This window comes from Protopterus annectens, chromosome 11.part0 (assembly GCF_019279795.1).
Source record: "Protopterus annectens isolate FY-2018-M chromosome 11.part0, PAN1.0, whole genome shotgun sequence".
Taxonomy (NCBI): Eukaryota; Metazoa; Chordata; order Ceratodontiformes; family Protopteridae; genus Protopterus; species Protopterus annectens.
This window is the reverse complement of record NC_056745.1, coordinates 1,356,536,903-1,356,553,260: the sequence shown is the minus strand read 5'-3', so window position 1 is coordinate 1,356,553,260 and position 16,358 is coordinate 1,356,536,903. Positions and strand designations below refer to the sequence as shown.

At 39.3% G+C, this 16,358-nt stretch overlaps 1 protein-coding gene across 1 annotated transcript in view; it reads left to right on the top strand.

Annotated features, from left to right (window-relative positions):
* PODXL (podocalyxin like) overlaps positions 1-15,624 on the top strand; it is a 601,941-nt gene extending 586,317 nt beyond the window's left edge. The window contains exon 8 of the mRNA XM_044088661.1: positions 10,848-15,624. Coding sequence (XP_043944596.1) covers positions 10,848-11,042 — 195 coding nt within the window. The 3' untranslated portion in view covers positions 11,043-15,624. The remainder of the gene's footprint in view (positions 1-10,847) is intronic.
* Positions 15,625-16,358: the final 734 nt, after the last annotated feature.

The following is a 16,358-nucleotide window of genomic DNA, read 5'->3' as shown; positions in this document are numbered from 1 at the left end:
GTAGGGAGTTGCCAGGTATGTTAGCTATAGCTTTCAAGTGATGAGGTACGAATGTCAACAAAACAGTGACCTAGCCAGTCCATAGAGTACATAAGGGACAGTCAGGGACACCATTACAATGTCTGAACTATTCCTGCTTGACATTCACAGACTGAGAGCAGCTGAATAATAGTACATCATGTGATATTACAGCTGTGTCCACCCTTACTTACTGTCAATATATTTAACTCGGAATCCACTAGCTTTCGTTTAGGAGCTGACCATTGTAGGAGGGAGTAAGAGGGCCACAGCTGTGATTTGATTCACAGCATGCACAGTTGAGAGGACTGCCTATAGCTGTTGGACAGCAGAGTATCACCAACATGTCATTCCCATAGCTGTACTACAGGCCTACTGTTGTAATCCCTACTCCCCATACCTCCATCCTCCCATCTGCGTCCCACTATATGGGGACATGTATTACATACCTGGTAGAGTGATGTAAATCTTTTGTGAACAAATCCTCAAGAAAAAGCTTGCTAAATTGTAGTCTGTCTTGGTAAAGCAACATACAGACCTGCTTCCCATAGGCAGTTGATTGTCTTTTGTAGGTAGTGCTCATTAACAGGTAATTGCCTATGCACCAGTCTGTGGCTCAGAATTACTAATTGCATCAAAAACAGCTGGGTTGCACTTTCATTAGCCAATGACATGGCTCCACAATGTAATATTTAAGACCTTCATGTAGCCCTTGGCCCCTTTCCTAGTCTTTGAGATGGACATTAGTGAGGTGTGTAGACTACAGCATCACAGAGGGTAGGGACAAATACTGTCCACTGTTGAGATTTATGAGGTGTGTCAACAGTTTTGCATGCTATGTTTGGCCATTGTCCCTTGACATTGTGATTATCTGGCAGTTCAGTGTTAAACATTGTGGCTTGAGGTCAGTAAGAGGGAAGAGACATGTGAGTGTCAAACGTCACACCTGTCAGAAAATGCATGCTGATGCAGTAGCTGCTATTCTGTCAGCTCACTATCTTTGTAGGGGCAAACTGTGAAACATGTCCTTGTTGCTGGACCTTTGCCCCCCCCCCTCCCCATGTATGGTTTTGTCTGGATTTCTTGTTCTGGGGATGTGAGGGATGGTAGGTCTGTAGCAGATAGCTTAACATACAGCTGTATATATGTTACAGGCTGCAGCTGCTGCTGCAGCCTAGGACACATAGGGGGGAATGTGAGCACTTTGGAGGACAGCAAGCTGTATGTGTAACTGAGGCAGCAGTGTCAGTTCCATCATTAGAGCAGAGCCAGGGTGAGGGTACCCTTTACAGTCCACTCAAGGGATGTGCTTAAGGTTCATCTGTTATATAACGGTGCCAATCACAGACATACAGTTAGGCTACACAAATATGTGCAGTGTGTCCCTACCTACAGGTCTTTGTCTTGCAAACATGGGTAGCAGTTAATTCAGTAGCAGCAACCTGTGTGGGTTAAAATTGCATGACTCAGTCATTATTTGCTGTATTCGTGAGAATGTAATTGAAGTGCAACACAATGGATTCAAACCCAAGACTGTGAGTGGCAAAATGTACTGTATGCAAGACATTTAACAGACTAAGCTAGTGAGTCTGTGCTGCAGCTGGTGTATTTGCAAGATATATGTGCAGGCATACAGTCTGCGACACACGTCTGCATCCATCATTATGAGCATGGCTTTCAAAGACAGTTGTTGTGCAGCAGGATCCCAGTTGAAGACCTATGTACTTTGCCATTGCTGCCATAGCAGGTGTGTTTAAAGATGTTGATGATGAAAGGGGACGGTTACCTGCTATCATACCTGTCAACCTTTTGGAGCAAAAACTCTGGACAAAGTCATCCAAGTGGGACAAAGGCCCAAAATCAGGGACAATCTTTAAATATTGCTCTTACAAATGTAGAATGCTGATAAAATAACAGGATTTGCATTAGCTTGTGTTCTCTAAAGGGCATGAAGTGTGACACTCAAATGTCTGTCATGATTTTCTAACCTCAGTTTTTAATGACTTGCCACTACTTTGCCAGAAACGTACATTTTTATGAAAACTGGAACAAACATAGGGGCAAAACTGTCAACATTCTGCAACAGTCTGTACAGCTGACAGGTATACCTACTATCCCAGGCCTCACGTACATCCATTATTATTTATTTGGCTGTGTACTGGTGTAATGTTTGCATCACAGTCCCAATACATTGCCATTTTTCCCATTATATGTACTTGCAGTCTGTCAGTGGCAATCAGTATATATTGCTGGAAACAACTCGTTTAAATTTAGAACTGAGTGGCCTAGTGGGCTAATGCACTGTGCTGCAGTTGACACAGCCTAACACTGTGACACTTCAAGGGATGTGCTTAAGGTACATATGTTATATAACAGTGCCAATCACAGAGTACTAGGTGACATATAGTCAGGCTACACAAATATGTGCAGTGTATCCCTACCTACAGGCCTTTGTCTTGCAAACATGGGTAGCAGTTAATTCAGTAGCAGCAACCTGTGTGGGTTAAAATTGCATGACTCAGTCATTATTTTCTGTATTCACGAGAATGTAATTGAAGTGCAACACACTGGATTCAAACCCAGGGCTGTGGGTGGCAAAATGTACTGCATGCAAGGCATTTAACAGACTGAGCTACTGAGTCAGTGCTGCAGCAGGTGTATTTGCAAGATATACGTGCATGCATACAGTCTGTGAGACATGTCTGCATTCATCATTATGAGCATGGTTTTCAAAGGCAGTTGTTGTGCAGCAGGATCCCAGTTGAAGACATATGTACTTTGCCATTGCTGTCTTAGCAGGTGTATTTAAAGATGTTCCTGATGAAAAGGGACTGTTACCTGCTATCATACCTGTCAACCTATTAGAGCAAGAACTCCGGACAAAGTCATACATACAAGTGGGACAAAGGCTCAAAACCAGGGACAATCTTTACATATTGCTCTTACAAATGTAGAATGTTGATTTTTTATTTTTATTTTTTTATTTAACATTTGTTGACCGGGAAAGTCCGACTAGGTTCCGCAGATCCTGTTTTCAGCAGAGGCCCAGGGAGAAATGCTCCAGAAGCATGTCTTTAGACATGATAATTATTGATAAAATAGGATTTGCATTAGCATGTGTTTTCTGAAGGGCATGAAGTGTGACACTCAAATGTTTGTCATGATTTTCTAACCTCAATTTTTAATAACTTGCCACTACTTTGCCAGAAATGTACATGTTTATGAAAACTGGGCCAAACATAGGGGGCAAAACTGTAGACATTCTGCAACAGTCTGTGTAGTTGACAGGTATACTTACTATCCCAGGCCTCACGTACAGCCATTATTTTATTATTTATTTGGCTGTGTACTGGTGTAATGTTTGCATCACAGTCCCAATACATTGCCATTTTTCCCATTATGTGTACTTGCAGTCTGTCAGTGGCAATTAGTATATGTTGCTGGAAACAACTTTTAGGTTAGAGCTGAATGGTCTAGTGGGCTAATGCACTGTGCTGCTGTTGACACAGGCCATAGTTTAGGATGTGACAGGGGTGATAATTTTGCAGATGTGCCTAACACTGTGAGAAACACACAAGATCATTAAGGCACTTTTAAGCACATTTAATCAGGTTTGTGTGGGTTTACGTGGCACGCAGCTTAGTTCCATGCAAACCCGCTCTAAAAAAAAAAAAAAAGAGAAGAAAAATGTGTGATAGAAAAGTGGTGAAATTGGGGCAAGCAGGGGGAAAAACATACTGAAAGGCAGGTAGAGATGTGCAGGACAGGTGTAGAAAAAGGCCATAGCTCTCCATTTCCTGTACAGCAACAGCTGTGCATTTTCTACAGATTTTGTACATGAATTTGAACCTTCAAACGCCAGAGAGAGAGGGGTGAGGACAACAGAAATGTGCTGTCAAGCCAATCTGACGTAATTCATTGTGTCCAGTGACAAGTGTGCAAAATGGAGAGCTATGTATGGGGAACTATTTTTTGTGGGACAGGTGCACATTTTTTAAGGAGAGAGTGGAATGTTGGGGAAGGGATGTAGGTACGTGTGGGGAGGTAAGTTGGGTAGGAGAGGTTGCATTTGCAGACAGAAAAGACAGCATACAGGGGTGTTGTGTGACACATGAGGGGCATAAACACCTTGGATGGGAGGGTGTTGTGGAGTCAGAGCTGCATGTGCCTCCAGGCAGCAGCAGCGTGACTGAGATCCCCACCCATGGGAAGTCAACACTGCTCCTTCACTGATGCAGAGGTGGCTGTGCTGGCGGCTGGGTGCTAGGGCCCTCAGGCCCCACCAGGTTGCCCAGTCTGCCCTCAATCTGGCACAGGTGGTGTTCATAGCTCCTATGAACAATCCTGCACACCATGGCCAGTAGTTGATCCTGGGTGACAACTCCCCCTCCACACCCAGTCCCTGAGATGGTTCCACCTGAAGGTGCAGCACCAGTGGAGGGGGCACCACTGGCTTGGGTCCCAGACAAGCTGTTAGCTAGTGCCATGGCCGACTGAGGTAGGGTAGGCGAATCAGCAGGAACCGGCCTACCCAGATGTGCTGTGGTTATGGAGGTAAAGCAATAAACATAGATGAGTTAAGAACAAAACCATTGTAAGTAATAACAGCATACCAGAACTTTGGGAATAACCCCATTACAGTTAAATGCATACTATGTGAAACATAACAATAAATAACAGAACAGTAAATATTTTAACAGCATGATAGTAATAGTTACTGCATAAGGTTAACAGAATAGGTAATTCAACAAGATATGTTACTATGCAACCATAGTAATATATAACATTAATAATACACATGCCCAAAATAAAGTTTATGGAACAACATATGTTAACAGTAAACCATAACTAATATATAACAATAATAAATGAAGGTAAGGGGTGAGATGAGAGAGAAATACAGTCCATTAATACCATCATGGGCTATATATATTTCACAACAGTAATGCTATCCACTCTACAGTTCTTTCTTTATGTGTAAATGTGCCCTATAGCTGCTGTAACACATACATACCTCTCAAGCTGTCTGCATAGGACACTATGGGTCAAGCAGTAACACCTACAGGTACACAACTACAAAGAACACTTGCACATCAAGTGGACCTATATAACTACCAAGGAGTACTGTGGGCTAATGTACTGTTAATTTGGCATTGACACATCTGTGACAAAGGCATTATGCAACAGTAATTACATTCTGTGACAGTGTGACATTTGCGAGACCTGCATGTATACAGTAAAGAAAGTACACAACAATCATGCCTTGCTTGGCAGATATGGGGATCGTACCGAATAGCAGTGACTGCAGGGGGCATGTGCGTCACATGTAGTAATTGAGTGCATCAACCTTTGCAAGACACTCCAGGATACAGCCATACCCTGATTACACTTTTATTTATTTTATTTTATCATATTTTGTTATTATTGAACCTGTTTCCTTTATCGTATGCATAAATAGCACATTCATGATGAAATGATTTTTAACAGTGTGTGACATCTGAACAAACAATTATTTACACGTACTATGAGCTATCTCACCCATTTACCTGTGTCCCTGTGGAGAGAATATCTGTAATTACACATTTTGTTTATTTTATTTTATTATATTTTGTTATTATTGAACCTGTTTCCTTTATTGTTGGCATAAATAGCACATTTGTGATAATGATTTTAACAGTCTGTGACATTTGAACAAACAATTATTTACACATACTGTGAGCTATCTTATCCATTTACCTGTGTCCCTGTCGAGAGAATATCTGTAATTGCACATTTTATTTCTTTTATTTTGTTATTATTGAACCTTTTATTGCATGCATAAATACCACATTCATGATAAAATGATTTTAACAGTTTGTGACGTCTGAACAAATAATTTTTGCACATACTATGAGCTATCTCACCCATTTACCTGTGTCCCTGTGGAGAGAATCATCTCTGTAATTACATATTTTATTTCTTTTCTTTTATTATATTTTGTCATTTGAACCTGTTTCCTTTATTGTATGCATAAATAGCACATTCGTGATAGTGATTTTAACAGTCTGTGACTTCTGAATGAACAATTATTTACACATAATATGGGCTACCTTACCCATTTACCAGTAGTCTCTGTGAAGGGAATATCTATCATAACATATCTGATTCAGTAACAGTTATTAGTACATGGAACTGAATTCGAACCCTGGTCTGTGTGTAGCAAAATGTACTTCGCACAGAGCATTAAACAAACTTAGCTACTGAGTGACTGCTAATAGCTGACTGACTGGTTTCTTCCTAGAGCTCATGTGGAAACAAAATATGACCTGGTGTTATAGTACACTGCAGTGATAGTTGGACACACCTGCATTAAATGCAATCATGGCAGAGATACTAGGTAACCTATACATTACTAAATAAAATGCAGATAAACACAATATATTGTTACTGGGTTGAAATATCAGCTCTCATTACACACATATTGCACAGCAGTTTATTAGAGATACCTTCATGCATTTACTAGTATAGTTTCAACTTTTTATTGAACAACAGTTAATGTAATGCAGGTGTTGCAATACAGCTATAATTCCACAGTTATTGCACTAGAAACTTTATCTCATTTACTTATCAGGGTTAATGCTTTACTCTTTCCTGCTTATTGAAGTACATTTGGCAGTAGTCAATTATTGCAGTCCAGGTCTATGACCACATTCATTGCAATACAGTCAAAACTGTATATACCTAATGGCAGTTAACGCTGTATTCTTTCTTGCTTTTATGACTATAGATTGGAAGATACATCCATACTCGCCACAATCACGGTGCAACCTGGCCAGGCACCCTACATGCACCTCGACATTGAGAGCACTCACCTCTGCAGCTGTTGAGAGAGAAGCACAACATTATGCATACCAGTTTAGCAAACATTCTAGGTTAAATATTGGTGAAATACAAGTAAACATACTTACACTCTTGTGGAACATTGTCTGCCTGGAATTCTTGGACCCAGGTGTCGAAGATAGCCCCCTTTCATCTTTCAGTTGTCATAGTGGGGACGACACTGCTCACCTGTGGAGGGGATACCAGTTGCATTGGTGATGTCCCTTGCCAGCCAGTCCCAGGCCTCTGTTTTTCACTCTGAGCCCCAGTAACCAACCTGCTTGAGCCAGTTTTCATGGATTTTCACTAGGAAGCCATCCATGACCCTGTACTCCTCAATGACCCACCTCTGTGCCTGAAAACGCAAACCCTCTCCAACACTTGCCATAGTATCCTCTCAGGTTAAACTCCAACAGATTCTGCAGTATTCTCCCACCCTTACATACCATTGGGTAATTTTAAAAAATGTGTTTTTCACTTAGCACCACTCAAACCAGCACAGCTGAGTAGCGCTTAAACTGGAAATGCTTAGCAGTGCGCAAACCAGCTGAATGGAGCCGTGCAGTGCTAAAATGGATCTTGTTTAAGCAGTGCTTGGCAAGGCTTAGCAGAGCTTAGCTGAGTCCAGCACATCAGGATTTAAAACTAATTAGCATAATTTGTGTTTGGAAAATAAATGCTTAATAACCCTTCTGTGTATTCCAGCCCTGCACATAAGGCTATCACTCTAATCTTTTGGCTACTTGGATGTGTAGAATGCTGCTATACTTTTAGATATACCTCTCAGCTACATTTAAGCACTGCTGGGCACTGTGTTGCACCACACAAACTGCTCAGCTATGGTTAAACCTGACCTTTGCATTAATAATTAAATGTATCTGGTTTCTATTTTTAGATGTCTGGCACATGTCAGTTGCTGCGCACCATGCAAACTTAAAAAATAAAGAAATAAATTTAACTACATTGATATAGTGCACTTTGACAGTGTAGGGGTGAATTATTCATCTGCGGATGCAGTTAGTAACACAATCCCTACACTGATTCAATGACTGTGTTCCACTGCTCTCTCTTAGCAACATGCCATCATTAATATGCATGGCGTACTACCGAGGGGGAACCGCATACACAGCCACGGTACCTTCCATGTAGGGTCTACACTATGCCTACATGGATTTTATTAAATCTAGAGGTATGTCTAGTATGTTTAAGCTCATTTGCCTGTCCTTACAACAGACACCTTTCATTGATTAAGCATATAAGTTTAGGTATAATACAGAAATATAAATTTTGTAATGTAGGGATTGCATAAAATAATTTAGAGCTGGAAGTGATGTTCATTACTCAGCCAGTTCCATTGTCATAGAGGGATAAAGCCTTAACTATGAACATGAGAAGTGAGTTTGATTAGTGGCTTGAGTGCCTAATTGAGCTGGCAGAGAGAGAGAAAAAGAGAGTTGATATCGATAGTACACCCCCCCCCACCTACCCTGGCTGGTTATGCAATGATTCAAGACTATTTTTAAACCCAAATTCCATTGTCAGAATATGGGAATTCCATCAGTGTACTGACAGGCTGGTTACATTAGCCATCCTTTGATGGTTTACTCTGTTGCACTGTAGTCCCACCTCAGACCTTACTGTACCATGGGAAAGTTTATTCATCCTTTTGAAGTTTACAGTCCTTTACTTATGGGGAATCATGAAATAGGACCAGTGGTGTGAAATGTGTAAGTCACTGGGCAATTTTTAAAAATGTGTTGCATCGCTTAACACCGCTCAAACCAGCGAGGCTGAGCTGAGTAGTGCTTAAACTGGTAATGCTTAGCAGTGCTTTGCAATGCTTAGCAGTGTGCAAACCAGCTCAGCAGAGCTGCGTGGAGCTAAGCAGTGCTAAAACTGATCTTGTTTAAGCAGTGCTTGGCAAGGCTTAGCAGAGCTTAGCTGAGTGCAGCACATCAGGATTTAAAAATAATTGGCATGATTGGTGTTTGGAAAATAAATGCGTAATAACCCTTCTGTGTATTCCAACCCTGCATATAAGGTTGTCACTCTAACCATTTAGCTACGTGGATGTCTAGAATGCTGCTATACTAAAAACAAATAATTGCGTCACTTGCATATCCTAAGCACCAAAGCACTAAATCTGTGAATAGACTGGGAAGGGAAGTGTCTCTCCTTGGTACACAGTGTGTTTTTAATTCAATAGAGCTGTCTCCTTGCAGAGAAAGCTTCAGCTTGAAGCATCATTGCACCTACTTACCTTTGGCAAATATCACGTGCATGAAGGTGAACTGATCCTTCTCAAACTCTTTTCAGCAATGACTTATTCCACAAGGGCAACAGTAAATGTAATATGTATATGGAACTAATATTCATGGCTCCCTTTTGAGAAAAAATCTAGCAGAAAAACAGGAAAATCTCAAAAGAACAGAGAAATATAAGGACTCACAGCAATAAATATATTATAATGTAACTTTACTGTTAGAATAGTCCAACAGTGATGAGTGCTTTCTGTCTTGTACAGAGGACATCTTCAGACTGAAAAAAATCATAGATGTAAGATGAAAGTGCTTACCAGTATTGTAAGTTACTAAATATACATGGACAATTTAGTGCAGTCAATCAATCAGCATGTTTTTGGGAGGTAGCAGGAAACAGGGATACCCAGAAAAATTATGTGGAGATGGGCAGAATATGCAAAACTCCACACAGGCAGTGATCACAGTTATTGTAACTGTGGGGCAGAGATTTTACCACTAAGCCACAATGCTGGCCATTTACCCTTTTTGCAACAGAACATCTGTGAGGATTCTCCCCTTAAGATAAATATGCACAAACTCACTCCATAAGATGATGGGTAAAGTTTATCATTACAGAGAGTTTTAGGTGCTAGCTACAAAAGGAAGAAATATCTTATAAAAATAAATATAACTGAAATCAGTACTTTTGTGAATGGCATTTTATTCTATGTTGTGAAAGAACCAGATGAATGTTGTTTACTAATTGTTCTTCCCTGATGGCGGGGAACAGTGACACTGACAGACTACATTTGTAACATGCTGTAATTGCGTCCTGTTGTTGATCAGGACTACATTTAAATCTAGGGTGGCCTCAGACCATCATACCTCTCTCATAGCAGGTCTTGCACACCATGAGCTTGTTTGAGTTAAGGACATGGTTGGTAATTTCAAAGGATAGGACCCCCAAAAATCAGCCAAATTAAATAAATAAATACTCTTGAACTGTTTGTTGCAGCAGGCTGTACATGCTAGACCCAAATTTTGTGCAAATGTATGTTACCGGGCTGGAGGAGATGCAGTGATACAAAATAGAGTTGATACTAAGTGAATGGGGAAAACATCTAAATTTCCAAACATGTCATTGTTCGGACCATCCCTGGGTTATTCATATGCAAAATATGAGGGATAGAAACTACCATGGGAATGTAAGGCTAGACTCAGCCGAGTGACGTCTACAGGCATTTCTGCAGTTACCTCCTACTGCTCCTCTAGGCGTCAAATATTGCCTGTTCATATTTACATTAATAAATCCAAAACCATGCTACACACAAGGTATCAAAATATTTTATCTTGAAGAATATATGATGGCAAACACAATTGTGTTGATGTATGACCTCTGTCAGTAAGTATTTGTTAGAACTGTAAGGTGATAACTTCATTTTTTTAAAGGCTGAAGCCACACCCACTGGGAGTTAAAGGTACACACTCAAAAGAGCTCTACTGGAGGGGAATGAGTTAAGATCCTTACAGATCAACACCCTAGCAAGTATCTCTGAATCTATGAACCTATTATACTATTTTTAGAGATGTGCAAATATTTAGTTCATCAATCTGGCAAAAAAGAAAGTGCCAAAGGTGAAAAACTAGAATCGGTACTAGACTGAGGTGCAAAATCACAAAAAGATCTATGTACTTTAATTAGACTTATATTTTTTTCTTTTATTCCCAAAGCAACGTCTAACAGAAGAGCTGCACACTGTTGAAAATGGCTATCATGACAATCCAACTCTAGAGGTGACAGACACACAGCCAGAAATGCATGAAAATAAGATCAACCTGAATGGAGAACTGGGTGATGCATGGATTGTGCCCTTGGATAACCTGTCAAAAGAGGAACTGGAAGAAGAGGAAGACACCCATCTATAAATTAGATGCAGCAGTACGGTCAGACAAGGACTGATTCCACCCGCAAGTGCCCACATTTAATACTGTCCATGAAAGAGAGACATGTCTGGTTATTTATCCCATTCCCAGAGTCTTTACATTCTGAGCCGGAGTAAAGGCATATATAGTCATATGTGTTGTATATAGGTTTGTGTTTGTATGCATTATATATTGTTAACAGTCAAGATGTTTAAACATCAGGCTGTGATTTTCTGAGCAATAGGTTTATTGCTACTGTAAACATATAATGAGAGCATTGGAAATAAGACAATATGAACATCGTTATGTTCTTCTTAAGTGTAACAAAAAGAGACCTGCCTAACTGAAATGTTGTAATGCAGTGTTAGACACACGACTTCATATCTACTGGGTTCTTGAAGGTAAGCCATAGTATAACTGAAGCTCTGGTATGAGGTTGTCTTGGGGATGACCTAACTCGTGGTTTTCCCTGGAAGACATAAGCATCTTGCATGTATTTATTTTCACATCTCCACATATAAGGACACAAAATAAGGCCCCAGTGCCTTAAATATTTCACTGGAGTCCTGGTCCCACCACACTCTACTCTAGAATATTCTGGTAGGTGACTTGTCAGCTTCTCAGATTGTCAGTTCATGTGTAACAGTGATTAGCCAAACTAGATGAAATGTTGCCTTTATATATCTATAACACTCTTATTTTATATTTCAGTTTTGTTTTCTTATACTTTGTATCACCACTTCTCATCCCTCCCCTAAACAAGAAAAAGCTGCCTTTTCTGGGATAGAAAATCCTAATGTTCTGCTGAAAATGGGAAATGTAGCAGTATTTAACAAAAGTTGAGTTAGTTAACATTGTCAAAACTGAAAAAGTACATTGTCTGGGAAGTAAACAAGGAGGACTGAGTCATCACTGAGTTAAAGAAGTGAACCTACAAAATATTAAGATGTTACTGCTTCACTATTTTTGTGGACTAAGGCATCAACAATTCCAGTAGTAAGGTATGCTGACTACACACAAATGAGCCTAGTGAACACCTGTAAACTAAGCCACAGGGCATTAGTGAAGCAATCAAGTGATGAAAGATAACAGAACATTTCTGGAGTTAGCCAGACACAGCAGATTAATGAGATGACCTGCAGGTCATTGGTAGGACAAATTAACAGGATAACCTACTTAACTTAGTGAGAAACGAGAGTTAAGGTAAGCCATTTGCATGTTAATGTGGCAACGCGGTAAAGTATATCACCAATATAATTACCAGACAGCAGGATAAAAGAAGCTGCCATCATATTAGAAAGACAGTTAAACATGGCAAGTCACCAGTACATTAACAAGAGATTGGACATTAGGGTAAGCTAAAGACCAGGATGTTATCGAAGTTAACAGAGTGAAGTACACCACAAAGATGTAGTAGGATAGGCTATAGGCACCAACACCAGAGTGTAATGGGCTAACAGTGCGCTACTGAACGAGCTAAGTACTGCAATCTGTGAGGGTATTACTGAAGTAGGTGTGTAGAGTAAACCAAGGCAAGATACTATGACATTAACTAGGCATCCAAGTAATTAAGTAAGTTAGTTATCCGGGCATTAACAAGGTATCTAAGTCAGGGAAGCCCCCAGGACATTACTGAGGTGTCTAAGAGGCTCTTTGTAAGGTACCCATTAAAATATTAGTGAGGTAACTTAAGTGCCAAACTGCCACCGTGTCAGAGATGCACCCTCTAATGGCCTGGTGGCTTATCAAGTTTGGGTAGTTAGGCACCAGAGTAAGATAAGCTACCCGAACATTAGTAAATTAAGCCACCAAGAGACTTTAGTGAGACATCAGCTTAAGGTGTGCCACCACCAGGACATTACAGACATGTTTGATTAAGGTGAGTCACCAGGCTGTTACAGACATGTTTGAGTAAGGTCAGTCACCAGGACATTACAGAGGTATCAAAGTGAGATAAGTATCCATGACAATAAAGATGTACGTTATGCTGCCTTAAAAGTAATGACCAGAGGTGCTGAATTAGAATTTTTGTGTCTTTATAATTAACAAGGTACCTCATTCCTCTTTTCTTAGTTGTAAGAATTGTGTTTACTATATCCAGCCCAAAGATAGTGGGATCTGAGCAAGATTTCAAATTATAAAGTAATGGAAGACAGTGATGCTAGCTCACCACATTTTATCTTCTGGTTGTCAGACATCCTGTGTGCTCATACAAACATTTTAAACTGAATGTAAACATTTTGAACTGATTTTGTTAGGAATCTTTGACAGGATAGCAGACCAGCTTCACACTACTGAGTAAATTAGTGACAGTTGTTAAGATTTCACTGGCACACAGAAGAGTCCACGTTCAACAGATTAACATCTTTCCTTTAAAGATCTTTCATTAACAATGCAGATGAGCGAGTTAAAACTACAATTCCTACATTTTCTTTCCTATAGGTCAGTCCCCATCTCCAGCCCCACTAGAAAGGCAAGAGGTAACTTAAACTTTCTTTAAAAAGCAGAATTTGCATCTCATCTGTTTATACAGCTGTGTTTATAATTCTGTACCAGCTGCACAGATATTATTACTCACTGTTTAGTTTCATAGTTTTGTGTCACTGCCCACATCGCAGACCACACTCGCAGTGTTGTTTTTGCACAATGTTACATAAAAAACAAGCAATTTTAGTCAATATGGAAACCCAAAAGGAAAAACTTAATTTCCGTGACATCAAGATGGTAGCAGTTTATTTAACATATCCTAGGCAGCTATTCACAGCTACAGAACTGTAATTGCAGTGAGGAAAATAAGTGAGTGTCTTAATAGTGAGAGGCCAGTCATCACACAAAAAAAACTGATGTCTCATATTAAAGCTATTACTTCCTTGTCATCATAAAATAATGTTTATTATTGCTGTAGCACGTTTTACATGTACGTATACAATGTCATTTTTGCACAGCAGAAGAATGAAGAGACAAAGCTGCTCATGAGAATTAAAAGAGGGAATGTTCCTTTTACTGATGCATACTTAGACTGCATTTATACAACAGGAAATGTCTCCAAATAAATCATAGGCTGTCAGATTTATTCAACAAAACAGACACGGTAAAAAAAAAAAACAGATGCTGCACTGAACAGACAAAATAAGACATGGCTTGTATATTTAGCAAATTTTGTCAGTGATTGTTGTGTAAAATGGAACGGTAATGATATGGTTATCATACCTGTCAATGCTTTAGCTCAAGATATTTTGTAGCATTTGTGCAACATGTGGAAAATGTTGGGTACTTACGTATTATCGCAACCAGATTTTCGTGATAATACTGGTTGCTTCCAGATGTGTAAATTTTACCAGTACTGACTTGAAAATGTGACATTAACTGTTTTCTTTCACAGTGAAATTTTTTTGAGGCAGGATTATCGATTAAACATGGAAAAAGTGATGTTTAACCGCATGCTGGCTGAAAACGAATGTGGGAATTAGCATACGTTGTTACTTTACGTCTTTACTTACAACAGATAAGTTTGGCTTACATTCAGGAAGATGTAACTACAATTGCTGACAACTTTCTCTCCACACACAGAAACAGTACAACAGCGAATGGGAAATCCACATCTTTTTTAGTCGTAATCATTGAAACACAATCTCCATTTGTCCAAGGATAGCACTATCACAATTACAAGTAGCCAAAGCACCACTGTCAACTTCTCACATACCAAACTACCCTACATGTCAGCATAATGCAATATCATCAGTTTGGCAAACCTTTTATTGTTATTGCAAGCTTCTATTCTTAAAAAAAAAGTTTTCCTCCTTTCAAGTCTGTTTGTAAATTTTGATAAATAGTCTACCAAAAAGCATTTCTCCAGGTCTCCCCGTGTTTTTCTTTTCAGCATTCCATCTTGATAGAGAAAAGCACTCCTTTCGACAGTAACATACACAGCAGCCCAGGCAATTAAACCATGCGTGTGTAAAGCACGTAAAACAGGTAGAAGACTTTCACAGTTGTTTCATCTTCTTGAATGTAAGCTAAACCTATTTGTTGTAAGTAAAGACGTAAAATAACAAGTGGCACTAATTACCACACTCGTTTTCATGCCAGCATTCATATTACCGCAACTGTGAAAATCTGGTTGCGCTAATATGTAAGTACCAAATGTTGTTACCTACTTTTCTAAATAGACTGTGAGTCTCGCATTCATTGCTGTGTAAATATCGGTGGGCCCGTTCTATAACCCATGATGCAGACTGCAAAGTTACTTTCCTTTTTTATGGAATATTTCACTGGGGGCTTGTTATAAATCCCATCAGGAATGTACAGATTTTAATAGAAACTGCCAGCTCTGATTGCTGTGTTTTGACATAAAATCTTGTAGCTCTATGCACGCAAATATTTTAGTAAAGGGCAGGTCTACAACTAGTGGGTTTTGGCTTTATTGGCCTAAATATACCAGTAAAGACTTAGAAAAGGTAAAGTAAAAAATTGTCAACATTCACAAACCGTGTAGTAAAAAACTGGTATGTCCTTAATGGGTCATTTAAGCAATAACCGATGACATCTGTGTGGTATATTAAGATTTACCCACGGTTGGTGTGGTTTAATCACGAAGACGAAGCCCGAGTGATTAAATAAAGCCAACCATGTGAAATATTAATATATCACACCACAGAGTCGGTTATTGCTATTATACAATGACATTATTTAAGACAAAAATACTTTCTTTTCTTAAATAATGTCTTTGTATAATGGCGCCGTGCTGTCCTTCCGCAGCTGGTACATATCCAATTGCCTTTTTTGGTGTACTGCACATGTGTACAGGACTTGCATCAGTGCTTTGGAAAGGAAGAAATGAAGAAAAGGTCTCCATTGTGCCGTTTTTCTTTTCTCTTTTTTTTTTTTTTTTTTTAAATAAAAAAAAAAACTTTTTGGACACTTTAGGGGTAGGAGAAAGACAGAATGGAGGAAAATAAGGTATGTGTCTTTAGTTTTGAATTATGTGATTTTCTTTCCTATTTATTTTTCTCCTGTCCGCTGCTGCCTTGTCCGTCTTTTTTTTTTTTTTCCTTTTTTTTTTTTTTTTGTAAAAAAAAAAAGTTACAGAACAAGTGTATACCAATGGACCTTGGAACTGTATTTTTTCCTTTTTCCTGTAGTATATGCTCAGATATACAATGGTCACGGTGATTGGGATGATCAATCAGTGTGCTCATTTTGGAACATTAATGGCCAGTCATTATATAATTACATATATTCTACGGACTTCCACTACAGTAATTTTAAGGTATTACACAATGGAAGACCTTAGATTTGCTGGGTATTTCTTGTACTTTT